This window comes from Geotrypetes seraphini, chromosome 16, assembly GCF_902459505.1.
Source record: "Geotrypetes seraphini chromosome 16, aGeoSer1.1, whole genome shotgun sequence".
Taxonomy (NCBI): Eukaryota; Metazoa; Chordata; class Amphibia; order Gymnophiona; family Dermophiidae; genus Geotrypetes; species Geotrypetes seraphini.
The window spans coordinates 5,128,801-5,155,565 of record NC_047099.1 but is presented as its reverse complement, the minus strand read 5'-3'; the positions used below and the strand labels follow the sequence as shown (position 1 = coordinate 5,155,565).

The 26,765-nt window shown below is 42.7% G+C and overlaps 1 protein-coding gene across 6 annotated transcripts; it reads left to right on the top strand.

Annotated features, from left to right (window-relative positions):
* The first annotated feature begins 4,102 nt into the window (after window positions 1-4,102).
* HOMEZ (homeobox and leucine zipper encoding) lies at window positions 4,103-26,692 on the top strand. Of its 6 annotated transcripts, XM_033924993.1 has the most exons (5): window positions 4,103-4,531; window positions 9,370-9,478; window positions 12,699-13,004; window positions 13,805-13,878; window positions 24,773-26,692. In XM_033924993.1, the coding sequence occupies exon 5, from the start codon at window positions 24,944-24,946 to the stop codon at window positions 26,573-26,575; it is 1,632 nt and encodes a 543-aa protein (XP_033780884.1). In that variant the 5' UTR covers window positions 4,103-4,531; window positions 9,370-9,478; window positions 12,699-13,004; window positions 13,805-13,878; window positions 24,773-24,943; the 3' UTR covers window positions 26,576-26,692. The 6 variants fall into 6 exon arrangements, with proteins under 6 accessions (XP_033780884.1, XP_033780883.1, XP_033780881.1 ...); XM_033924992.1 differs by lacking the exon at window positions 12,699-13,004 and having other exon boundaries at window positions 13,808-13,878; XM_033924990.1 differs by lacking the exon at window positions 12,699-13,004.
* Window positions 26,693-26,765: the final 73 nt, after the last annotated feature.

The following is a 26,765-nucleotide window of genomic DNA, read 5'->3' as shown; positions in this document are numbered from 1 at the left end:
GTCCCCTTTTTACAAAGCCGCGGTAGCGTTTCTCCCACGGCAAATGCGCCGAAGCCCATACGAATTCAACGGGCTTTGGAGCATTTGCCACGAGAGAAACACTATTGCAGCTTTGTAAAAGGGTCCCTTAGTCTTCTCCGGGGTTGCTGCTGCCAGGCCTAGATTTAGACACAGGTAACATAGGCAACTGCCTGGGCGCCAAATCTATAAGACATTGAATACCTAAGTTGAACAGGAGCACGATTCCACTCGTTTTGAAACAGGGGTTGGCAACCTTTATACACAGTACGATCCCGGTACCTAGAAAACAAAACTCAATGTCATGGCTGAATGAACAGAAATGATCATCAAAACGATCTGCCATTACTTTAAAAGTTTACCCCATCCTTATACAAAAGCGTAACAGCTCCGACATTCATAGAATTCCTATGAGCGCAGGAGCTGTTACCGCCGCGACTGGCGCTCAAAACCGCGCTATGCTTTTGTAAAAGGGGGAGGATTAATGAGATCTCTGCTGCTAGTCTGAAAATATTTGCCAAATACCAATATTTGTGAAAATATCTGTGAAATCACCAAAACTTTGGTTAATGATATTTATACGGGTGATTTTCTTGGTGTACTTCCCATGACTCGTAGAGCACATCAAAGTCAATGGCGAGCCTTTGTTTGAACTGTACTTTACATCCGTATTCTGGAACAGAAACCTCACCAGTCCTGTCTATGGGTGCCAGTATCTTAAATCTGGCCCTGGCTGCTGCTGAGAGCTATAGTTACCCCAGAAATAAAGAGCCTCCCCCCCCCTGAAGTTCTATGGCTGAAAACCAAAGAAATAAGACTCAGGTCATTGGGGAGAGAGAGGGAGCGAGCAAGTGATATGGAGAAATCTGTGAGGGATATCCAGCCAGCCACAGACTGTTGTCATTAGGTGAATTTAAACATTATGAATGAAATAAAAACTAAATGTGCTCATATACATTGAATAGCAGTAACAATAATAAATGGAAACGGAAGAGAGGCAGAAAGTGGTTTTATCGTTGTTTTATTTTTAACTTCACGCCTGCTCCAGATGCAGACCAAAATCGACTTCCACTATCATTCAAGTTTCAAGTTTATTAATATTTTGATATACCAACCATCACAAGTATCTGGTCGGTTTACAATAATAAAAAAGTTATATATAAAAAAAGAAAGAAAGAAAAAAATTCTAAATGACTTGATTACGAAGGGTATGAGACAAAAGGGAAGGGAAAGTTTTTAAATTACATTGCATAAATGAAAATAAAATGCAGTAGTTCGCAAACCTGTCCCGGAGGTTCCCCATCCAGCCAGGTTTTACCGCTCCTTATAATTTCTATAGTGCAGCTAGACATATACAGCGCTGAACATTGAAACAGTCAAGAGACAGTCCATGCTCAGTAGAGCTTACAATCTAATCAAACAAACTAACAAAACAAGTAGGGGTTAGGGAGTTTCTCAGGCATGGGTTTTCAGGATATCCACTTTGAATATTCATGAGAGATATTTGGAGGCAGTGCAAGAAAATCTCTCATTATGGATATCCTGAATACCCGTTCTCTTAGGCGTCCACAGTTGGCGTCATCATTGTTGCAGTTGTCCGGGTCTTGTCGCTTCTGGGTAGGTAGAATCAACCTTGCTGTGGCTTTCTTCAGGGTGATAGAGAAACCTGGACAAGTGCAACAAACATCCTGAACACCTGGCCTCCCAGGACAGGCTTGGGAACCACTGCATTATAGATAGTTAGAAAAACAGTGAAACAAAACAATGTAATATGTGTTGTAAACTAGCATACATAATACCAAAACAATATACCAAAGGGAGTCACACATAGGGCTCCTTTTATCAAGCCGCGGTAGGGGTTTAATGCGCGGAATACCGCGCGTAAAACGCCTGCCACGCTAGTCGCTAATGCCTCCATTGAAGAGGCATTCGTTTTTTGGCTTGCCGCGGGGGTTAGCGCGTGATGAAATGTCCGATGCGCTAACCCCGCTAGCGCACCTTGGCAGGTGTGTGTGTGCGTGAGTGATTATGCATTCGGGCCAGTACTGGATATCCTGACAACTTGCCTCCAGGACCAGGTTAGGCAATTACCGGTAAGTTGAAAAGCAGGAATGTCCAAAAGTCTCCAGTCGGCAGCCCCGACGGGTGTGTTTGCCTTTAGTGCGCTGGAGTCTATGTGCATGAGAGCAGGTCTGGTGGCGTCTCAGGGCAAAGCCCAGCTGCAGACTTGCTAAGTCACCCAGTTCCAGGAGGGAGGCTTTCTACCCAGGCCTGGTTTTGAACATGCATTTCCAGTAGTGAAATCAGCGCTGCAAATCCTCTAATGCAGTGTTTCCCAAGTCGGTCCTGGAGTCCTCCTTTGCCAGTCTGGTTTTCAGGATAGCTACGATGAGTATGCATGAACTTGATTTGCATACACTTGTCTTCAATATATGCAAATTTCTTTCATGCATATTCATTGTGGATATCCTGAAAACTTGGGAAGTCACTCAATCCTCCATTGCTCCAGCTACGTTAGATGGTGACAGGACATAAATGCGCGCCGACATTTGAGAGCGGACAATTGCGCGCAAGACTTCAGCGTGCCGCTCTAAAAGCTTATTTTAAAGGGCTCCGACAGGGGGTGTACTTAATACTGTTCACGCAGCTGTGTTGGGGGGGGTGTAACCCCCCACATTATACAGAAAACTTAACTTTTTTTCCTATTTTTTCAGGGAAAAGATAAATTTTCTGTATAATGGGGGGTTATACCCCCCAAAACCACCCCCAATTTCAGCGCCAACACTATTAAGTAAAGTGGAAGTGGGGGGTTTCCTCCCACACCTCCCGTCGGAGCCCTTTAAAATAAGCTTTTAGAGCGGCGCGCTGAAGTCTTGCGCTCAATTGTCTGCGCGCATGATTGTGAACCACGTTAGATAGATTCTGAGCCCACCGGCACAGACAGGGAAAATGCTTGAGTACCTGATTGTAAACCGCTTAGATAAGCTTGACAGGCAGTTTATACATACCTAAAACAAAATAAACCTGACTGGCAAGCGGGGTTTAAAAAAAGGTTTGGATAATTTCCTAAAAGAGAGGTCCAGAGGCCAGAGGCTAAACCACCTTATTCGACCGCTGAATCCAACACGTCTCTTTTTGAATTGAATCTAACTTCACCTTATTCTGGCCACATCAGACTTCTCCTCCCTGTCAACAGAGCCTTTCCCGCTTCCCCTCAAACAAGGCCTCCTCTCTAAGTGCCCCCCCCCACCGCCCCTTGCCCCCCCCCCCACCGCCCCTTTAACCCTCTCTGTAAGTCGCCTAGAGCCTGAATAGGTATGAGTGACACACAAATGGAAGATTAGATTAAAATGGACGGGGAAATCCACTGCTTAATCTGTTTTGCTACTTGGGACCTGGGTTGGCCACTGCTGGATACTGGGCTTGATGGACCTTCAGTCTGTCCCAGTACAGCAGCTCTTATGTTCTTATGTGAGCCAGGTATAGGACAATCGAGCCATTGTGACGTCACTGCTGAGGTTGGCTCTTAGGCATTGGGGGAATGAGGCATTATGACGTCACAATCTCAGCTCTGGAATGTTGCTACTCTTTGGGACCTGGGTGGACCTTCGGTCTGTCCCAGTTTGGCAGCTCTTATTTGCTCTAATGCCCCGAGATGGGGCTGCTGGAAAAGCTCCTGTCAGGAAGAGGGCAAAGTGCAAACTGTGTGCATTTGGACTAGGCTCGGGCCTAGTGTGTGAGCGCTCCTTAGCCCGGATACAGCCGCTGCTGCAACGGACGGAGGTGGAAGGACAGACAGACCCCGCCCCGCGGCAAGGCTCAGTTTGAAGCGGCAATTCGCTCGCAACAAGCTGCAGGAGCAGCCAGAGAAGAGGCGGGACTACAACTCCCGGCAGGCCCTGCGCGCCCAGGAAGCGCCGGCTGACCCTGCGTGTGAGAGGCCGAGCGGAAGCCCCGCCCCAGCAGCTGTCTCCTCCTGGGACCTTCCCCTCCTCCCTCGGATCACGTGGCCTCCCCCAGCCAATCGCAGAGGACCCCCTTCACCTCCCTCCCATCGGTGTCATAGGGCGGCAGGCAGGCGGGGAGGGGGGTTATTGTGTCTCACGCAGGCAGACAAACCTACCTTTAACTCCCCCCCCCCCCGGGTGCTACATCTGGAGACAGCGACAAAGCAACCCCCCCCCCCCCCCGAGGTAGAAGAAAGGGCAACCCCGATCCCAGACGGAGGGAGAAAGAGCAAGCCCCCTCCCCGCCCCACCAACCTAGAAAGAGACAGCAAGACCCCCCCATCCCAGACATAAAGGTCAAGGATCTCCCCCCCCCAACTCCTTAGGAGAGCAGCAAGGATCCCGCCCCTCCCCCACCCCAGCCTGACAGATTCCCCAGACAGACAGAGCAAGGAGGGGGAGCCCCCTTTGGCCGTCCCCCCACATTGCAACCGGGGCCTGAGTAAAGATCCACGGGGGCCCTGGCCCCCCACCAGGCTCAGAAGAGGCTGGAGTGACAAGCCAGGGTGAGACCCCTTTCTCTCTCTCTCTCTCTCTTTGTGAAGTTTCTATTTCTGTTCCTCCTGTCATCTGGATGCATTTCAAGAGGCTGGATGGTTTCTTACATCTAGTGTAATCCTGTTGGATTTGAAATCATTTTTGTCTTGTGCTGGCACTGCTTTGCCAAAGAAACAGATTGCTGCCAACACGTGGATCAGAAGGGCAATTTTAAAAGAGGGGAGTAACTGCAGACTGGATGGGCCAAATGTGTGTGTGTGTGTGGGGGGGGGGGGCTCTGCTGTCAACTTTGGTTAATGTTTTGGCTCATTTATGAACATTTAGATCGCTTGTATTTTCCTTTTCACAGTAACAGTAGAAAATGCATTTTTAAATAAAAGATGGGTACAGCAATTAACAGGGAATGAGGACAACATCTCTGGAAGGGATGGGGTCTAAGCGGGTTACAGGAGGGAGGGACAGACTACATCAGTGAGTTAGCCGCCAGTTCCTACTTAGGTTCTCAGATTATATCCCTTCCTGTTTTCACTTAGAGACAACATACATGCAATCCCCTGTGTAATTTCTGATGTGACTGTCACAGTGAATAAGTAGAGGGTGAGGAAGGGAGACATGGGGTATATGAGTGGGTTAGTAGGGTTACAGGAGAGAGGGACAGGGTAAGTCAATGAGTTGGGTGTCAAGTTTGGTTTTTAGGTACTTCCTAATTGAGGTTATCTAAGCATGTCCCTCTCTGTCCTAGTGGGCTCACAACCTATCTAACGTACCTGGGGCAATGGAGGATTGAGTGACTTGCCCAGGGTCACAAGGAGCAGTGCGGGATTTGAACCCACAACCTCAGGGTGCTGAGGTTGTAGCTTTAACCACTAGGCCACCCCTGCTTTCCTGCTTAGGTTCTTGGATTATATCCCTTCCTGTTGTTTTCTTTGAACTTTATGTTTTCAAAATATATTTTTTATTTTTTTAGATGTTTGGTTTCCATGGAAATTGATGATCGGATATGCATGGGGTGGGTAGAACTTGGGAACCGATTGGCTGGCTACTATCTGTGACATCACAGAGCGCCCTCTGAGGACTCTCCCATTACTCCCTTGAGAAGTGCTTGTGGGAGAAGGAACTTTTTTTCTCTGTAGCCCCCTGTTTTGTCTTTCTTGAGGTGAACACTGAATATTGTGTGGGGTAGCAGTAATACACTATGACTTTCTGCTGTCTGTCCCACCAAGCATCTCCCACCCCTCCAACGGCGGCATGGAACGCTTCTTCTGTCCCCATAAGTAAGCAGTGGTTTCTGAGTAACCCCCACATCTGGAGGCCAAGCCTTTAACACACTGGTTGGAAGGGGTGGAAGCAAGGCTATTCATGAGGTGAGTGAGGCATTTTTATTTTAAATAGAGCACTCGGGTAGGTTCCCAGGAGAAGTAGAAAGCAATAAAGACATGCAGATAGGGGTGATTTGGCTAGGAGAGTCTGATGTGACTGTCACAGTGAGTAAGTAGAGGGTGGGGAAGGAAGAGACGACATAAGAATGGGGAAAGAGGACTACAGTCGCATTTTACGTTCGATTCTGCCACCAGACTAGAAATGTAGCATAACCATGGACAAGACTGACATGGGATATTTTGGCTGTACCAGGTAGTGTCAGTAAAGTTTCGTTTGAATTAGAGAGACAGGAGGAGAGGCACAGAGAGAAGAGCAAAATGAGGAGAGTGGCTTCAGCAGGAGACAAAGGAAGATGGGGGTGGGGGGAGGAGTGCTGACCTCTAACCCTCTGTCACATTGTGAGCTAAGTCGGGGATCTGTGGTACAGAGTCTGATTCCCAATGGCCTTTGCCTCCCCCCTCCTTTTTTTTTTAATATTGGACCAGAGTGAAAATTTGAAGACCAGAATAGCTGTTGTGCATCAGTGATCTGATGTAGCCAGATCTCTTCTTTAGAGGCTGGATAAGGAAGAGCAGAGGGAACGTGCTTTACCGCCTTCCGTTTCTTGTTTTATTCCCTCTCGGATTCAGGAAGCTTTTTTAGGCCTGTCGGATTGTATGTGCTTTGCTAAACTAGTACTTGACTGACTGAATTAAAAAGTATATAAAGACAATTTGCAGGTTCTGGTACTCATCCATATTCTCTGTTCCCATCATGTATCAGAGCAGGTGGCAGGATATGACATTTTGCTTCTAAAACTGCTGTTTCTCCCATCTTAGGCTTTCTGTATCTTTATTATAGACCCCTCTCCAGCTTTCTGTATTTGTGTTATTTTCCTCTTTCCCTTCCTGTATCTTTAATTCATTTATCTTCCTTGCTTCATGTTTCTCTTCCCTTTAGTTTTCATTCTTTCCCTTTTCTATCTTCTCTTTCTTTCCTGTTTGATTTTATTCTTTATCTTTAACTCTTCACCATGGTAAATGTTGGCAGATAAAGTCCTGTCAAGGTGGCCACAGTTGAATCTGACACTTCTTCGTGATTAAACACTGCTGCCAATTTTTAGTTTTTAACTGTACCACTTCTCTCCATTCTGTCTTTTGACTCTTCTTTCCTTCCTCTGGTTGTAACAGATTTGTCAATAAGCAAGTAAACAACAACCAGGCTTTGATTAAGTTAAGGAAAACCTCCCTGCATAATCCACAAGTAAATATTAAGAAGGCAGAATAAGTAAAAACATCCAAGTTGGATATCAAGGCCAGAAGAGGCAGAAAATAATCCATAAGATTGTTAAAAATGTTGCAACCCATTCATGTATATACAAGAGTAACATTCTAATTTCTACCAGCAAGTGCAGTTTACTCTGAAGATAATCTGATGTCAGATCTTACTATTTAGCGTTTCTATAGCGCTGAAAGGCGTATGCAGCACTGTATATTTAACATTCAATAGGTGGTTCCTGCTCAGAAGAACTTACAATCTAATTTGGACAGACAGGACATCTTAGCGTTGAGTTTCTAGTAGAAGGAATGATACGATGGGTACAGGAATGATACGATGAGTGTTAAGAGTTGAAAGCAGCTTCAGAAAAGATGGAGCATGACGTATTGACTCTGGCAGCCTGAGAAAAAAAGAACAGATTTGGCCTGGGGTGGTGAAAATATGAGATTTTGTGGTAACTATAGAGATTTGTTAGGAGTTATGTTGACTCCAGGTTGACTGTGAGTGCACAAATAGCATAGCTGGTTTTAAGAAGGGTTCCTGGAGAAAAAGTCCCTAGTCTGTTATTGAGAAAGACATGGGGGAAGCCACTGCTTGCCTTGAAACCGCAGCATGGAATGTTGCTACTCCTTGGGTTTTGGCCAGGTACTAGGGACCTGGATTGGCCACCGTAAGAACATGGACTATAAGGCTTAATGGACTAATCCAGTAAGGCTTGATGGACTAATCCAGTAAGGCTATTTTTATGTTCTTATGAACAAGTGGCACAGTCATCATTTTTTTTTTTTTTTAAATTACACTTGTTGAAGAGATTGAAACCATTGTTTTTGCAATTGTATTTTTGTACAATTTTGCAGAATCTTGTTCTGAGTAAAGTGGATTACTGTAATGCATTACTCGTATTTGGGAATTGCAGAATGTAAAATCAAAGCCTACAGTTAATTCAAAATGCAACAGCCTGGATTTTAGTAGGTGGAAGTCGTCCAATGCATATAACACCAATCTTAAAGCAACTACATTGGTTACCATCAGAGATGTGGGCTCCAATATACGGTCTTGATGATAATTCACTAGACTTTGTATGATCACACAACAGAGTATCTACAAAAAGTATTAGCAGCGAACGTGCCGAAAGATCATTAAGATCAGTTGTTGGTGGATTCAGTACATTATGTCAACAAATCAGGCATCTTTCTCAATAGGAGGAGCTAGATTGTGGAATTTATTGCCAGGTCAAGTACGTTTATGTCAAAATGTTGAACAATTTAGAAAACTGCTCAAGATTCATTTGTGAAGGAGTTTTGTTGCTGAGCTCAATATAAGAGAAGAAATGTTAATGTGTGTTGTTGCAGTTGTTATCTTTTCTGAAGTTGTAAGCTGCCCACGTGTTAGGCAGGACAGAAATTTTAAAATAAATTTTAAAAATTTAAATGTAAAACCTGCTGTAACTCCTCAAAACTGTCTCCTGGTATTTGTTGTGCTTCTGGATAAATAAATAAAAAAATGCTCTGATCACAAGAGGTGAAGTTCTTAAACTTGAAAAGAAACATGTATCTAACTCCGAAGCAAGTCACATCAGTGTTGCATTTTCTTTCATCAGTTGGGATACTTCCAATAAAGTCAAGAATTAACATATCCAGATACTCTCTCCCTCTTCTTGACTAGATGGACAGATAAAACACCTTTGAAACAGGCTCTAGTCTGGAGTAAACGTCAGCCCTTCTAATATCTTCTCAAAATCACAGGCGGCTGAGGTTTATATTGTGGGAATATATTAGTAAACCATAAAGAAAGATTAGAACTCGGTAGTCTTCTTTCTTGAAGATGTGCGCTAGGGGTTTTTGTATCTGAACTAGCAAGTTGCTTGCAGAAAACTGTCAATCATGTTTTCCAACTTCACCTCCTTCCTGGGGAGCTGCTGCTCCCTTAGTTTGTAAAAAAATAAAAATAAAAAATCAACTAGCCCTGTAATAAGACATAACAGGAAGGAGGAAAATAGGGGAAAATCCCCAAAACTACAGTTTTGTTCTGCTCTGTAACAAACATAGGAAATAACATTATAACATCCATACTTGTACAACCAGCACTAATTATGTATAGAGGTTGTAGTTACTTGTATGACCTGCTGTCAAGCAGAGACTAAAGACAGACTAGGGTCATAAAGATTTACCTATGCGTCATCTTTCTTTCTTTTTTTTTTTCCTCTCAGCTCCTCTGAAAGACAGAAAATTATTCAAATCCAGACTGATCCTAAGACAGAAGGCCGGCAAAGCCGGGGCTTCAGGACCACTAGACACATGTATAGAGAGATTACTGAGGTAAGAACCTAATCTTTCTTTCTAGTGCAATGTGTTTAGTGGTCCTGAATGCTAGGGATGTACCAAAGCAGTCCCCCAAGAGTCTAGGGATTCAAAAGTGGCATCTTTCCTTGCTGCTAGAACCTGGTAAAGGTTGTTGATTTGAGAAATTTCTTCTGAGTGTTCGGGATTTAAAGGGTGAGACAGTTGAATGTCATCTGCATAGGTGTATGAAGTGAAGCCAATAGATTGGCATAAACTTAGTAACGGTGAAAGGAAAATATTGAACAGTAAAGGTGATAGTATAGATCCTTGAGGAATTCCATAGCTGAGGGAGTAAGGTTTTGAACTTGTATTGTTGAAATGGACTGTATATTGTCTGTTTGCTAGAAAAGAAACGAACCATTGTAAAACCTGGTCGCAAACACCAATAGATTTTAATCTATCTAAAAGTACAGCATGGTCTATCGTATCGAATGCAGCCGATAGGTCCAAAGAAAAAAGTATAACGGAATTATGGTGATCTAGGTGATAGTTTATATTTGTTGTAAGCCCGATCAATGAATATTCTGTGCTATGGTTTTTTCTAAAGCCAGTTTGATTCGGGTGTAAAACGTTGGTAGATTCGGCAAAGTCAGACAGTTGTTCAAAGACTACTCTCTCGGTTAATTTAGCCAGAAATGGGATGTTAGTGATAGGGCGGTAATTTGAAACTTCCTCAGAACTAATTGTCCGATCTTTCAATATAGGCGAAATTTTTGCATTTTTCCAAGATACTGGCACGGAACCTGTACTAAGGCTTTTTAAAATAAAGGAGTGAATAAAGGGGCCTAAGTAAGAAAAAAAAATTTTCAGAATTATTGGAGGAATAATTTCTGATCGTGAACCCTTGATGTTAATTCTTTGGAAAAGATCTTCAATATTTTTTAGAGAGGGTAAGTTAAAGGTGGAACATTTGGCAGTGGGAAGATAGGTATTGTGAAAATTGTCAGAATCATCTGACACTAACTGATCAAAGTTTTGGCGGATATTTCTGATTTTTTTTAAGAAAATAATAGGCGAGATCTTGAGCTGTTGGGTTTTTACTGTTGCCATCCTTCTGGGAAATAGGAACAATAGATTTTAAGATGGAGTAAAGAATAGATGGATTTTTAGCCTTTGATATTTTGTTGGAGTAATACTTTCTTTTGGTCTGATTGATTTTTGTCTTGTATAATGATGCTTGATCTTTATAAAATTTTAAATTTTCAGCAGATTTGTTTTTACGCCATTTTCTTTCGAGTGATCTTAGCTGTATTTTGAGTAAATACAGTTCTTGAGTAAACCAGGGATTTGGGATTTTATGAGGCAAAATGATTTTATTTATAATGGGGGCTTCTTTATCCAATAAATTTTGAATCACTGAGTTCCAAGAATTAAGATGTTCCTCAAGGGAGTCAGTGTGTAGATTAAATTCAAGAACCCCAATGCTATACCTTAAACTTATAATAATCCTACCCATAATGTGCTTTCCTGTCCCAGTTACTAACCAGGGCAGATATGCTGACCCCCAAAAGCCCTCCCAAAACAGCCCCCACAACCAGAGAAGAATCTCCTTTTCCTCATACACCCTGCACAATGAAAACATATCTATCACCCTCATAGAAGCCAGACTAGTAAATAAGAAAGACATCCTAATAAAAGACCTCATAGATAAAAACGGGACATAGTCCTGACTGCTAAAACCTGGCTTAAAGACAATGATAGTTACACCAGGTATATGTCCCTTACATTATCACATTTTTAGCAGGCTCCGGTGCACAGAAAAGAAGTAACAGCCATTACCTGCCCATGACCAATGGATTGCAGAGAAATATCTATCGGTACTAGATCTCAATATGTGTCACAGGTTAAAAATTTCTATTGTAAAAACATGCCCTGCCAAGGATAACTATACAAATTGTAACCTGGAGAATCAAACTGTATTAGATCCCTAGTTTGAATCAAGGTAGGATACAAACTTGCTCTGTAATTATGTCAAATTGTAACCTGTCAACTGTATAATATGTATGTTTAACCTGTAAGCCGTTCTGAGCTCTTTGGGGCCAATGGAATAGAAAACAAATTAAATAAATAAGTTGTTGAAGGATTGAATGTTGAAAATGTAGGATTTGACACTGATGAGCCATAATGGTAGATGAAAGCATAGAGCCCTGAAAAACTGTACAGCCAGCGGAATCCAGGAGGCGACAATTTTTTCTTGGAGGAGCATTAGCAGGACAGTTTGATGCTTTTGATTTCTTAATAGCTGACTCCAAGGCAATGGAATGGTGAGGTAGTTGAAGCAGGCCATGACCAGTTGCCTCTTTCACCTTGAATTTTAATGCAAGTCTCTTAGTGTGGAGACTGATGGGGGTTTTGCCAGTTAGCCGGTTGTAGGTCTTGTAGTATCTGATGTACTGGCAATTAAATGATTTCCTTTGATGGAGTTTTACAGCACTGATAGCTTGAAAATCCTTACTGCCTGTGGGTGTAGCGGCCTGATGAAGACTCAAAAGGGTAGAAACCCTTTGTAAGAATTTAGGATAAGAATACGTCTCTTGGGACTAGCTGCAGACAAGGTAGAGAAGGCTAGTCTAGGTTGACATAAGGATATCATCATGATCTGGCCAATCCTTAGAAGAATCTGCTGCTCCCTGGAGAAAAGTGGTTGGGGGGTGAAGGGACCACTGTCTTGTGGTACTTCAAAGCATGTGACACCATAGGGTTCTCTGAAGGATGTTACTCTACACAAGGAGGGTCTCAAGTAGAGGAGGAGCAGGAGTTGAATGCTGCAGTAAAACAGCACTATCCTGCATAAATCTTTGCAACAGAATGAAAAAATTAGAAACTGCCTGAAGAGAATCTGAACTTTGAGAAGGAAGTTCTGAAGGTAAAATAGAAAGAGCAAGATGCTTAAGAGGTACCTGGTCTTGGTCCAAGGGAGGAGAAGCAACCCATTTAGTTTTTGCCTGGGTTATTGCATGTTCGAATGAAGATCCCAACTTTGCAGTCAAATTCTTTACCATAATACTGGGAGAGGACGGTGAGGCTGAAACAGAGCCACCAGGAGCCTTCCCAGACACTTCAAATGCTAGCAGTGGTGTCCCTGTACTTTCCTGTGAGAGATGTGCTGTTAATGTTGCCTCTGGAGAAGGAGTAGCAGCCCTGTGTAGAGGTTTGTTTTTCTTCCCCGCCGCAACTGTTGGCTTTTTCTTTTCAGGCGGCAGCACTGAGCTTCCCTCCCCCCAGAGGGGGCGAGACAGGGCCCTGGGGGGAGGGAGCAAGCTGCGAAGTTTGCTTCTTTGAAGAGCATCCAGCTTCCAGCCACGACTTTCTCTGGAATCTCATGGGAGGACAGTCCACCTCTCTTCGTTCTGCCATCTCAAGAGTGAACTGGCGGAGCTGCAATGTTTGGTTTCAGCCTTTCAGGAGCAGGGAAATTGAAGTAGAGGAGTCACTTTTGTGATACTGGCCCGGACTAGCCTGGCTCGATTGGGGACATAGAATTAGAAGCTGATCGAGGATGGTGAGACTGACTGGGGTTTAGTTTTAATTTGGGGGGCTTGTTTAATTTTGCATTTTGCCTGCTTTTATTTTTAGGATTTTGCTCTGGGGTTCTTTGATATTGAAGTTTTCCCTTCTGTTGTGCCTTTTATGTACCTATAGTATTGAATTTATTGTATTATATTTTCCCTCTTCCTTCTCTTTATATAGGTAAATGTAAATAATTATTTCTTTCATAGGTACTATAGTTAGATTGAGAGCCTGTTGGGACAGAGAGGAAAATTCAAAGTACCTGATTAGATTTTTGGCCATTACTTAAGTCAATTTAATTGTTTTGTAAAGCACTTTAAATCCTTTGGGAGATTTAGCAGTATATAAAACACCACATTAAATTAAATGATAGCATGAAAATATCAGATTGGCCCATCTAGGCTGCTCAACACTGGCTTCCCCATCCATATTAATCCCAAGAGTGTCTATAATATACTGAAGTACTAAATGCCAACACTAATCCAATGGCCCATGTCTTATTAACTACAAAAACTAACAAAACTATTATCTCATACATCTAGTCTCTCCATGCTTGTAGAACTTTGGATTTTAAACAAAGGTCATGCCATCTTGGAAGCCCAGATAAGTCAGGGTTGTTACTACTGCTCCATGCCTGTTACACCAATGTCTTCTTTCAAGCATGTTTATGAATATTCTAACTTTTACTATCGTTTCTTGAATATATCTTTCAAAAGGAGAAATACAATTTGGTAAGGTGTCAGTGTTCTTTTAAACTTGTATATGCTAACAGACCTTAGTTTTTGTTTTCAGCAGTTCAGCGGAAAGAAATTGAGAGGGAAAAAGAAACCAGAGAAGTGGAATGCAGAAAATGATTCACATACCAGGTAACTGCTATTCTAATTGTAGTCTCCCCACCCATCCAAAACAGGCCAATGTAATAGATTAAAACAGATAGAAGCAGGAAGACTGTGGAAAAGTGGGAAGGAACTTGAGAATGTTGACTGAGGTAGTGAGAGGCAGCCATGACAAGTACATTTTCAGTAAGGCATCTAATTAGCAATATGCACCTGTACTTTTCAACCCACACTTTTTGAATACAATGTACCCACATATGTTTGGATGTGACTAAAAGTATGTGCATATACAGTGTTAAATAATGGCATAAAGGATTTGTGTTGGTGGTGTGTCTATTTGCATACTTTTTAATAAAAATCTGTCAATGCTCGTATAATTTATAACCATGTTGTGGAGCAACCGAACCTGGAACTGATAGCCAGGTAGATTATTCAAGATCTAAGTCTCCATGCAATGCAGGTTCTGTTGCAGATATACAAGAGTCCATACTTGAGCTGTTGATTCCCATTTCCCGTGAACTGCAGAAGGATATCCCTTTAAGAACTGAGAACTCCTCTTCTTCTGCAGTGGAACACAGCATCCTCCTCAGTTATTCCTTCTGCAAGCAAACTTAGAAGGTGCATTTTGCTCTGCTCTGTTTTTTCTTTATTGGTTTTGGGGTTTTTTCTGCCAGATTTTTTAAATTCTTTGTGGCTTCGGTGCTCGGAGGTCCCCTTCGTGGGCATACCCTGGCTGGGAAAGAACACAGTCCTGCATGGAAGGACTGCTGCTCCCAGGACAATTTCTGAGCTTCTGCAGAGCCAGCCTGCTTTGGATTCCTTCAGGAGCTTGGGGTATGTCCCCCTGGGAGTAGTTCACCTACTGATTCGGTCAGAGGCTTGAGCACAGGCTGTATGGCCTCTGTGTAAGACCCTAGGGGTATCAGAAAGCCAGCTAAGTAATTTCTCCCCCCCCCCATCACTGTGCGAGGAATCTCGGGATGGGAGTCAGTGACCATGGTCCATTGGCCGACAGACAGATTTATGGTCGCTGGTTGAGGATCTGGGCAATTTTTGAGGCAAAAGTCATTCAGCCAAGCTGATTCAGACAAAAAAGCATCTGAAGTCACAGTGAGTACTCCCATTACTCCTTATGGGGAACATTGAGGTGGAGGGGGAGGGAGCAGGTTTTGAAATTTGGAATTTTAGGGTTTCTGTGGTTAGTGCTGGGGTTCTCCTCCTCTAAAACCCTAAAAAGGAAAAATTAGGTTCTTAACTGCTAATTTTCTTTCTTTTAGTCTCTCCAGACCAGCACAGCTTCACTGATGGGAAATAGCTCACCATGACCAGCAGGTGGAGACTGAGACATAAACTTTTGTGTGTAGTACAAGTGGGCTGTGCATTGCCATATACACTCAGTTTGCCGAATAGCCAAGCAGAACTAAGAAACTAATAAGTGCGAATTATAACAGTAACACTCACAACAGGAGTAACAACTAACAGAGAGCAATACTATTGGAAATTGAATAGGAGAAGTACCTTCAACAAACATCCCCACAGTTTGCCAGCTATGCTAGTCAAGCCAAAAGCTTTTAATCTCCCATACCCTTCTAAAAACACAAGATCACACAGAAAAACCCACACACTTTACGTGAATCCCAAAAGAAATAGATAGGGTGGGGGCTGTGCCGGTCTGGTTCCCCTCTGACAATTGACGTAAGCCACCGCCTTGGTGTTGTCCGAGAAAACCCGAAATAACTTGCCCATCAACAATGTCTGGAACGCTAGCAACGCCAATCGGATGGCTCTGGTCTGCAGAACATTGATCGACCAAGACGCCTCCTCCGGAGACCAGTTGCCCTGAGCCGAGCGACTGAGACACTGAGCTCTCCATCAGAAGAGACTGGCATCTGGGAGAAGCACTGTCCACTGGGGCTGATCCAGACTCACTCTCTGCACCAGATTGGAAGACTGTAGCCACCACCAGAGGCTGCGACAAACCAACCCCCGAAGAGGAACAGGAGAGTCTAGATCATTTAACTGAGGCGACCACCACTGAAGTAGAGCATAATGAAGTGGCCACATGTGAGCCTGAGCCCACTGAACCACATAAACATAAAAATCTACTTCTAGACCGCATAATCTTGCAGATTTATGCGTTTTACAAAAGATTACACCAACTTACAACTGAGCAATCATCGTGGAATTTAATTACCAAAAACTCTAGAGAATAAGTAAGTCTTCAAACGCTTTCTAAATTCCAAATATGAGAAGGACATGAGAGATAATTGTTTGAATTTTTTGCTCATCCCAACAAAAGCTAAGTGCCTTTTTTGGATTCCTATAAATATGTGGATACAGCTTTAAATTTGGGGGATAAATTCACTTGATTTTTTGCAATTAATAAATTAAATCGATAAAATAGTTAAAATAATAAAATTAAAAATTAACAAGGTTTTTTTGGAGGATGATAAAAATCATACCCCAGTAAGCCTCTCATTGGAAGGTGAGGGTTGGGTGTTTGAGGTCCTTTGTTCCTTGTTTTTTTTATTACACACCACCAATTATACATTTAACTTTCTCTCCTTTTCCAGGTGACATTTTGTATATTTGAGAGAGTTTTCTTCTCTTCTCTTAGTATAGCCTCCAAAGCGACCATTTCCAGATGGATCTGTATGGCGATGTGATTTCCTTTTCCTGCATTTCTGCCGGGAAACAGCCGCCTCTTTCCCTGGCCGCGCATTCCACCAGAGGTATAGTGACCTGGGCAGAATCCCAGGTCATTTTGCCTGATGAAATCTGCAGAGCTACTCTTCACACTTCTACAAAGTTCTACATAGTGGATGCTGCGGCTCGAGAGGATGCTGCTTTTGGGTTCTCGGTTGTCTCTCCCTAGATATTTGCCACTGCTTTAGTATTTCAGCTCAAGTATGGACTCCTGTGTACCTGCAACAGAACTATAGATTAGGTTCTTATCTCGGTAATCTGGGTTCTGTTAAGATACACAAGAGTCCATACGGTATACCTTCCCTGTGTGAACTTGTTTTGATTCGCCTAATTTCTGCCTCAGACATTACCAGTGTCCATCTCGGGACCTCTGCTATTATACTTAAGATAAAGCAAATATGTGTTTCCAAGTATTGGGTGTTTCCCTTTCTCTTTCCCCCTTGGAAGGGTCCCATAACTCCTGCTTGTTACCTTTAGCATATTCAATCTTGAGTTACTCATGCGAGTGTTCTCTGTTTACTTTGTTAAATTTTTATGATTGTTCTATTTTCTAAATCTACTCATTCTCGCAAGAAACAGAGCAACACATCTCATCAGTACTTACCATGGTCGAACACTGGACTACTCAGTCCAAACTGAAACTAAATCCAGAAAAGACTAAACTCTTCCTAGCAAGTCCCAACCACAAATTAACGAACACTACCTTACAACTCAACAGCCTAACTTACCCTATTAACCCCACCATCAAAATCCTTGGAGTCATCCTAGATTGCTGCCTGACCTTCGAAGACCACACCAACACCCAGGTCAAAAAATGCTTTTATACCCTCTGGAAACTCCGTACCATCAAACATTACTTCGACTTCCCCTCCTTCAGACTGCTGGTCCAATCCCTAATCCTAAGCACACTGGATTACTGTAATATAATTTATATGGGCTCCTACAAGAAAACCATCAAACGACTGAGACTTATCCAAAACACCGCGGTCCGCCTAATCTTTGGCCTCAAAAAATCAGACCATATCACCCCTTACTATAGAAAACTGTACTGGTTGCCAATAGAAGCGAGAGTCATCTTCAAATTCGCCTGCCTCTGCTTCAAAACTTATCCCCGATTTATCTGTCTCACCACTTCATGTTCCCTGGAACCACTCGCACGCGTAATGCCAACCTGTTTACATACCCTTCCCCAAAGGGATGCACCTACAAAAGATTCCTCAATAGAACTCTCTCATACCAAGCTGGTAGATGGACAAACTGCCTGACCACCCTCATCTCATCTGCCCCATCTTACTCATCCTTCAGGAAATCTCTCAAATCTTTCCTCTACGACAAATTTCTTGAACCTCCCTCATCACCAAATAATCAAATACTTCCATCCTATAACTGATACTGGTTGTCTTCTTGACATTCACCACCCTGCATTGGTTTTGTACACTGCTTTGTTCTTTATAAGCCTCTCGCACTGCCTCTCCACTATATACATATCTCTGCTGTATATGTACAGTCTCCTGCATGGTAAATCTACACTGTTCTTTGCTGTATAAACACCTTTACTGAATATGTTCTTTGCTGTATAAACACCTTTACTGAATATGTACAGTTCTCATTGTATCTTCGCTGTAAATGTACAGTCTCTTACACTGTAAACCGCTTTGAACTGTTTGTGGTACTGCGGTATATAAAAATAAAGTTATTATTATTATTAAATTTCAGAGCAGAGCAGAATGTGTTTCTTGCTGGGGAAGTTCCCTGTGCCTCTCCTCTTTTCTTATGTTTCAGTGGAGTTCGATTTCTTTGGTACCAAATGAAGAGAGTGCTGTGCTCCACTGCAGAAGGGGAGGAGTTCTCTTTTTTAATTCTTTATTTAATAATTTTAATACAATAAACTCAGTGCAGAACACAATTAGTATTGAATATACTCCGTAAAGTTAATAACTAATAAGAATAATACATCTTATCAATGCTACAATTAGAACATTCCCATTCCCTATCTCACCACCCCCCACCCAAGAGACCTGGTTCCAAAACCGTAATGGTTAGATAGTTCTTTCATAAAGCTTCTTTTTCCAATTCAATATAACTCTCCCATATATCATTAAATTTTGCCCATTGGTTAGTTAAAAGGGCCGAAAGTCTATATTTTTCACATACTATTCCTAAACGTTCCCTCACATCTCTCAAAGTAGGTACATTTAACATATACCATTGCTGAGTTAATGTCAGCCTTGCGGCTATGAATGCCAAGTCCAAAAGTTTAGATTGAGAAAATGTTAAACCTTCTATTCTTACTCCCAACAATGCCCTTTCAGCATTAAGCTTAAGTGGGGTCTGAATTAGTCTGCTTACATACTTGAAAACTTGCTCCCAAAACTTCTGGACCCTTTCACCACATCCTTTCCAACAGTTAGCATCACTCTGCTTGGTATATTTACTGATTAAAACCGGGGTAGAGTACCAACGTACTAGGAATTTAATAGCATTTTCCACCAAGGTGGCAGCCCCAGCTGTCTGAAAAAGATGTGATACAGTTGTCCCCTACTCATCTATGGACCATTCCTTCCCCAGATCTTTTTCCCATGCTTTCATATATGATGTTTTGGTTACTTTACATGATTCTTGTATCCTTTAAAATACTTAATAAAAATTATTGAACTTACATTACATTAGGGATTTCTATTCTGCCATTACCTCGTGGTTCAAGGCGGATTACAAAAGAGTTAAAGAAGGTTGATTACAAAAGATATCTGGTCATTTTCCGGGAAAATAAAGAGTAGAATAGGTTATTTTGGGGGGTTGGGGAGTTAGTGGAGGAATGGAAGAGGACTTGTGGTGTTAGGTCTTTTTTAGGGACTTCTTGAGCAGTATATATGTGGAGTTAGGTCTTTTTCAGGAATTTCTTGAACAGTGAAGTCTTTATTTTTTTTCTGAATGTTTTGTAGTCTGGGGGTCGCTATCAGTAGATTGGGTATTTGCTGCTTGGGTGGCCAGGAGGCTATCATATAGTTTTTTCCTGGATCTTTTTCTTATAAGAGGCTATAGAAATCAATTCTCCCCTTAGGACAGTTTTTAAAGATTCCCAAATCGTAATAGGTGAGTAGTGATCAGTACTGTTATTATCCAAAAAATTTCTGATAGATTGTTCTATTTTCTGGACTACCTTAGGATCTTTTAATAGCGTATCATTTAATTTCCAATATCGTGTCCCCATTTTAGTATATCTCCATGCTATGTCAACCCATAATGGGGTACGATCTGTCCAACTGGTTTCCTCTGTTTTTGCATCTATTAACTTACCTCCTAAGGATTTATCCATCCAAATCATATCAATTCGGGAGTACACTCTTATGTGGTGAAGAATAGTAAGTATAGTCTCTTCCTAGCATATGTATGTTCCACCATCCATCTAATAAATTTAATACTTCCAGAAATCTTTTTAATTGTTTTCTATCTTTTTTAGTTCTATCACTTTTAGTACTCGTAGTATCCCAGCGAGGGTCCAAGACCAAATTAAAATCCCCTCCTAATAATAATCCTTCCTGGGTTTTTTAAATTATACTCATAAGATCTTCAAAAAATTTCCCTTACTTGTTATTAGGCGCATAAAGATTCTCCAATGTCACCTTTACCCCATTTAATTCACCCACCCAGATGATCCATCTATCTCCATCATCCCTCCATTCCTCCTTTGTCAGTACTTTATTCCCACCCCCGTTTTCTTTTTCTCCTTTTTATTAGAGGCCCAAACTCTCACTGGATAGTCTTTGAAATGGAACATCTTTTCTCCAGGTTTTTGTAAATGTGTTTCTTGTACATAGCATATATCAAGTTTCAACCTTCTCATCTCATTTAAAAGCAACTGGCGTTTGAGGTATATTAAGTCCATTCAAATTTAGACTTCCTAATCTTATCTTACTTTCATACATTCTTTCAAATTCCATTTCAATTTTTTTCTAGCTTTCCTAGGATTACAGATCTTATATATTTTTTCCCCAGGTCACCTTATCTCCCCCTTACCCCCACCCCATCCACTCAATCCTAAAAAGAAAACCCTTACCCTCCACCCACTCCCTCTTCTCCCCCCTTCCCCTATCCCCTCCAAATCTCTCCCTGGTTCTAGATCCAGACATTAGTCGATATAAGAACATAAGCAATGCCTCTGCTGGGTCAGACCTGAGGTCCATCCTGCCCAGCAGTCCGCTCACGCGGCGGCCCAACAGGTCCAGGACCTGAGCAGTAATCCTCTATTTATACCCTTCTATTCCCTTTTCCAGCAGAAAAATGTCCAATCCTCTCTTAAATCCCAGTACTGTATTCTGCCCTATAACGTCCTCTGGAAGCGCATTCCAAGTGTCCACCACATGTTGGGTAAAGAAGAACTTCCTGGCATTTGTATTGAATCTGTCCCCTTTCAACTTTTCCGAATGGCCTCTTGTTCTTTTATTTTTTGAAAGTTTGAAGAATCTGTCCCTCTCTACTCTCTCTATGCCCCTCATGATCTTATAAGTCTCTATCATATCCCCTCTAAGTCTCCTCTTCTCCAGGGAAAAGAGACCCAGTTTCTCCAATCTCTCAGCGTATGAAAGGTTTTCCATCCCTTTTATCAGACGTGTCGCTCTTCTCTGAACTCTCTCGAGTAACGCCATATCCTTCTTAAGGTATGGCGACCAAGTGTCAGATCTATTTCCAGATATCAGAGTTGAAGAAAGTTAACCTTGACCCGGTTCTCCATAACTTTTCTTAAAATCTACCCCCTTAAAATCTCTTATTTTTATTTTGTCTAACAAGAAATAAAAATATTAATATCAGCAAATATTCTCATTGTCTCTGTAATCTCTTTTTTTGTTCTACTCTATGCCATTTCTGACTTTGCGGTTCCATGGGTGGAGGTTGTAATGGATCCTTTTGGTGTTTTTCTCCTTTAGTAGTCCAAAGTTTGGCCTGTATGAGTAGCTGTTGGGCTTCTGAAGCTGATGCAACTTTATGTAGCTTGCCTTCTAGCATAAAGGAGATCCCAAATGGATAGTGCCATTTGTAACGGATATTATTCTGTTGCAAACATCTGGTTACTTCATGGTAATCTCGTTGTTTCAAAGTCGCTGAGGAGATATCCGCAAACAATTCCACATCAAATGGCCCATTTTCCGAGCTGCTTGCAGGACTGTCTCCTTCTGTGGATATCTTAGGAAGCATATTATTATGTCCCTTGGCCTTTCCGATTTACATGGGCCCAGAGCTCGATGTATTCGTTCGAATTCTATAGCTGGAAGCTCTGCATCTGGGTTTTCTGCTTGTAGAAACTTATGGCATATAGATTGTATAAAGGCTGATGGGTCTTTAAGATCTTCCGATTCAGGGATTCCTCGGAATCTCAGGTTATTTCGCCTTGACCTATTTTCTCCATCTTCAACTTTAAGGAGTAACTCTTCTACTGATAGATCTATTTGTTTGCAATGTTGTTGAATTTCTGTTATCTCCTGTTCAAGCTAAATAACCCGTTCTTCAAATTCTTGAAGGCTCTGACTCATATCGTCCATTTTTTTATGAAGGGCCATCAATATTTATTTTGATATCAGAAGTGAAGACTGCTAATGAAAGTTTCATATCAGCCATCCATTGTTGTAAGTCCCTTTTACTGGCCAATGCTGAATCTGCTGAGGGAGATTCTAATGGCTCTAAAAGTTCTTTTACCAGTATAGTTGTCTCCTCTTCTTCATGTGTTAAGTTTTGTTCTACAGCTGGCACCTCTGTTACATCTTCTGTTCGGTAGGCAAACATTTTGAGGTCAAGCCTGTTTTTTGTTAGCCATGTTCCCACAGTTAAAGTGCCAATTATATTTAAATGTAAAGTCTCAAAAACACTTATAGGCCTCACCAGTGCCAGAAAGCCTTCAGGGGTTCTTTATGCTTAACCCGTTTCCAATTTCAAGTAGTGCTTCCCTTTTTCACTCTCCTCTCAACCCACATTCATCCTCGGCTTTCAATACAGGAAAGGCAAAAACAACTTATCTGCATCAGAAGTCGTCTGCTGCTACAATGCAGTCCTGCCGCCTACTTTCTCAGGGAGAGGAGTTCTCAAGTTTTTAAAGGGATATCCTTCTGCAGTTCATGGGACATGGGAATTAACAGCTCAGGTATGGACTCCTGTATATCCTAACAGAACCCAGATTACCAAGGTAAGAACTTAATCTGTCATTCTTGTGCAAGAGGTATCAGTTGTGTGGCAGTGCATGACAATAGTGATCATAACATAATTTCAATTTAACATTATGAAAAACAGCAGCACAGGTGTTTTTAAAGAAAAAAATGAGAACTGGTTGCAAAGGTTAAAAGTTTCTAGCATGGACATTATTTTGGAAGCCCAGACTAAAAATGTATTCTGGAAAAAATAGAAAAAAAAAAGATAAAATGAATGCAACCATGGTTAAATGATGAGGTGAAAAAAGTGATGAAAGCCAAAAATTGTGGAAAGTTAAAAAAAAAAAAAAATTGTTTTCAAGGGCTATGGTAAGTTAAATGTAAAATATTTGTAAGGCAGGTCAAAAGAGGACATGAAAACTAGTGTGCTAGACAGGAAAAATATCAGGTGGTATTAGGAAAGGAATGAAATATAATGCCTCCATATTAATCCATATGACCACATCTTGAATACTACCGTGTTTCCCCAAAAATAAGACGGTGTGTTATATTAATTTGGGGCCCAAAAAACGCACTAGGTCTTATTTTTTCAGGGATGTCTTATTTTTTTCATGTACATGATCATCTCTCCCTTCCTCTCCTTCACCCCAATTCTTCCTCTTTCTTTTCTCTCCCCCAAATGTGCAGCATTTTTCCTCCCCTCTCACTCATCCCCTTGTGCCTTCCCTCTGCAGCATCTTTCTATCCCTCCCATCCCCCTGTGCAGCAGAACTCTTGCCCAGCTTCTATCCTTCCCTCCCTCCCATCCCTTGTGCAGCCGAACCCCTGCTTACCCTCCATCCTTCCCTCCCATCTGAACCCCGCCGACCGCGAGCCCTACATGCCTCCCCTCCAGAGCAGCGTCGGGCCAGCAGCACTCTAAACAGGCTGCTTTGCAGCCTTCTCTCATTGGGGGCCTTCCATGTGCTGCTTACTGATATCATCAGTAATGTGGCAGAGGGAATTCCCCGATGAAAGAAGGCCGCGAAGCAGCCTGTTTAGAGTGCTGCTGATCTGAAGCTGCTCTGGAGGGAGGTATGTAGGGCTCGTGGTCAGCGGGGTTCGGATGGGAGGAAAGGACAGAGGGTCAGCGGGGGTTTGGCTCTGCGGCGGGGAGCGCACTACTGCTGGCAAAACCAGGGACTAGGGCTTATATTAAGACCTACCCCGAAAATCATTTAGGGCTTATTTTTGGGGTAGGTCTTATTTTCGGGGAAAAATGGTATGTACAATTACGGTTATCCTATCTCAAAAAAAGATACAACACAACTTAAAAAGGTAATAATGAAATGGAAAGAGCAGCTGTTCTATGAGGAATTGCTATAGAAGAGGTGATAGGAAATACTGAGGTATAAAATCATGAGTGGGGTGAAAAGGATAGAAAATGGTCACCTATCCCTTCAAATAGGACAAAGAACTAGCCCATGAAGCTAACAAGTAGCATATTTAAAACATCTGCAAAGTATTTTTCACTTGGCTTGCAAAATATGGAATTCCTTGCTGAAGGATGTGGTGAAAACACCTAGAATAACAGGTTTAAAAAGGGTTTGGACAAATTCTTTAGGAGATATCCATAAACCATTATTAGCCAGTTGGACTTGGGGAAAGTTACTATTTATCTCTGGTTATAAGCAAAAAGGACTGGATCTGTTCTTTGAGATATGCTGGGTACTACTTGTGATCTGGATCAACTACTTTCAAAAATAGAATACTTGAATGTACTTTGATAATAATAATAATTTTATTCTTATATACCGCCAAAGCCATGAAAGTTCGAGGCGGTTTACTGATCTGATCCAGGATAGCAATCTTAGGTTCTGAAACATCTCACTAACCACCCTGCCCCACCCCAGACTGCTTTTTTGAGCAGTCAAAAGTATATCTTTCCTGAAAGTAGGCAAGCACTTTCTAGCAGCTAAAATTCTACTTATTTAGATTGATTCAGGAATATCAAGAGTGCCTCAACAGTTGAAAAGTTGCTGTGTGATAATGGTGTGTTCTGAAATTCTAGCTTGTTATTTATTTGATTCCTTTCTTTCCAGGGTTTCCAGAAACACATACTTCTTTTCCTGTTCTGAAGTGCTAACCGAATAAAATAAGACGAGAGAAGAACTCTCAGAACCAGAATCCAACAGTAACTTATCCAAGCTAAGGAAGACTGTTCTGACAGAAAGGAACAAGGACCGACACATCTGCATCTCCCCAATCCCAGTATGCCTCCTACTACCAGGAGCTCGGGGGGTTGCCCAACTAGCTCATATGGGCTGATATGCTTGCCTCCTATATCTGAGGATCTGCAGCTGATCTGGACCCAGGCTGAGCTGACTAGTGAGCTAGATGAGAATGAGCATCTGCTGCATACCTTCAGCTACTTTCCTTATCCAAGCCTGCCCGAGATTGCTTTATTGTGCCTGAGATATGGCCTGCAGATGGAGAAGGTGAAGGCCTGGTTTATGGCTCAGAGGATCCGCTGTGGCATTAGCTGGTCCTCAGAAGAGATCGAGGAGACCCGAGCCCGGCTGCTCTACAATCAGGACAAGCTCCATTTTAAGCAACTGGTTTCTGGGTCCTGTGATGCAGGACGCCCCCCTGAGGGGGGCATAACCAAGGAGATGCCTGGTCCCTGTGGCTTCCGTAAAGCTGAGCAGCCCATGTCAGGGAAAGTTGAGAGCAACCTTCTGAAGACTACTACAAATGCTGTCAGCAGGGACGACACCTCTAGGAACACTCTTCCACATACTTCCAAGCGACCCAGGCCAGAGACAGATTGCGTTACTAGGACACCACTCTCTGGAGTGGATCATCACCAGCAGCACTTCACCATGTCTCAACCAGCAAGGGGGATCTCCCCTAGGCCCTCACCAGCAAATCCGCAGAAGCAGAGAGAGCAACGGTTGCCTGGTGGTTATCCCCACTCCAATGTTCAGTTTAGTGTTCTCCACAGAGAAGGAGGAAGCCTGCAGCAGCAAATACCAGATTCAAGACTGGGAACCTGGGATATACATACACCTCCAATACAGCGGCAGCAGGCACCCTCTGGGAGAAGGTTACATGGGATTGGTAACCTGTTTGGGGTAGATGGCACGGAGGTGAGTGCAGCAATAGCTTGCCTACCATCTGAGGAGGAGTTGCAGAGGCGGTTTGAGGTTGGCTCCTGGGGAGCAGATTTTCTGTTGCCGTCAGCAGCCAGGCAGGGTCCTGACTGGGGATGGCGGAGTGATGAGACTTTCTTTCCTGTCACACGGAGGCAGCGTAAGACCAAAGAACAGCTGGCTATTTTAAAATCCTTCTTCCTGCAGTGCCAGTGGGCCCGGCGAGAGGACTACTGCAAGCTCGAGGAACTCACGGGACTCCCACGTCCTGAGATTATCCAGTGGTTTGGAGATACCCGGTATGCCCTCAAGCATGGACAACTTAAGTGGTTCAGGGACCATGTAGAGGGTTGCCCAACCTGGCTGGGGCAGGAACAGCAGACGATACGTTCAGGAGACAGAGGAAGGGGAGAGAGTGGGAAAGAGGGCAGCCCTGACCTGCCCACACCAATGCTACGGCCAGTACATAATGGGAGGCAGGAAGAGAAATCACTGCTAGCTGGGATATCTGGCCAGTCACTATTACAGCCAGATTACAGGATCTTGGAGCAATACTGGGCAACGCACCGTCAAATCCAGGAAGGGGACATAATTAGGCTATCACGGGCCTCTGGACTGGAGCCACAGCAGGTGATGGACTGGTTCTTCCACAAGTCCTCAACACCTGCGGAGGTGGAGGTATGTTTGGATGAGGAAGATGAGGAGGAGGAGGTGGAGGAGGAAGAAGACGATGATGTTATCATACAGGACTAAGTTAATCCCTGGTGCATCTACATCTTGAGAACTGTGTTAAGCGATTTTACAAACTATTAAAATATATTTTACCCCAAAGTATGGCCTTCCAAAAAAAAAAAAAAAAAGAGAGAAAAACTTGTATAATAGAGCAAAATAAAGGGGTGGGGGGTGGGAAGTAGATTATTAATGGTGATGGGGAGGGTTGGGT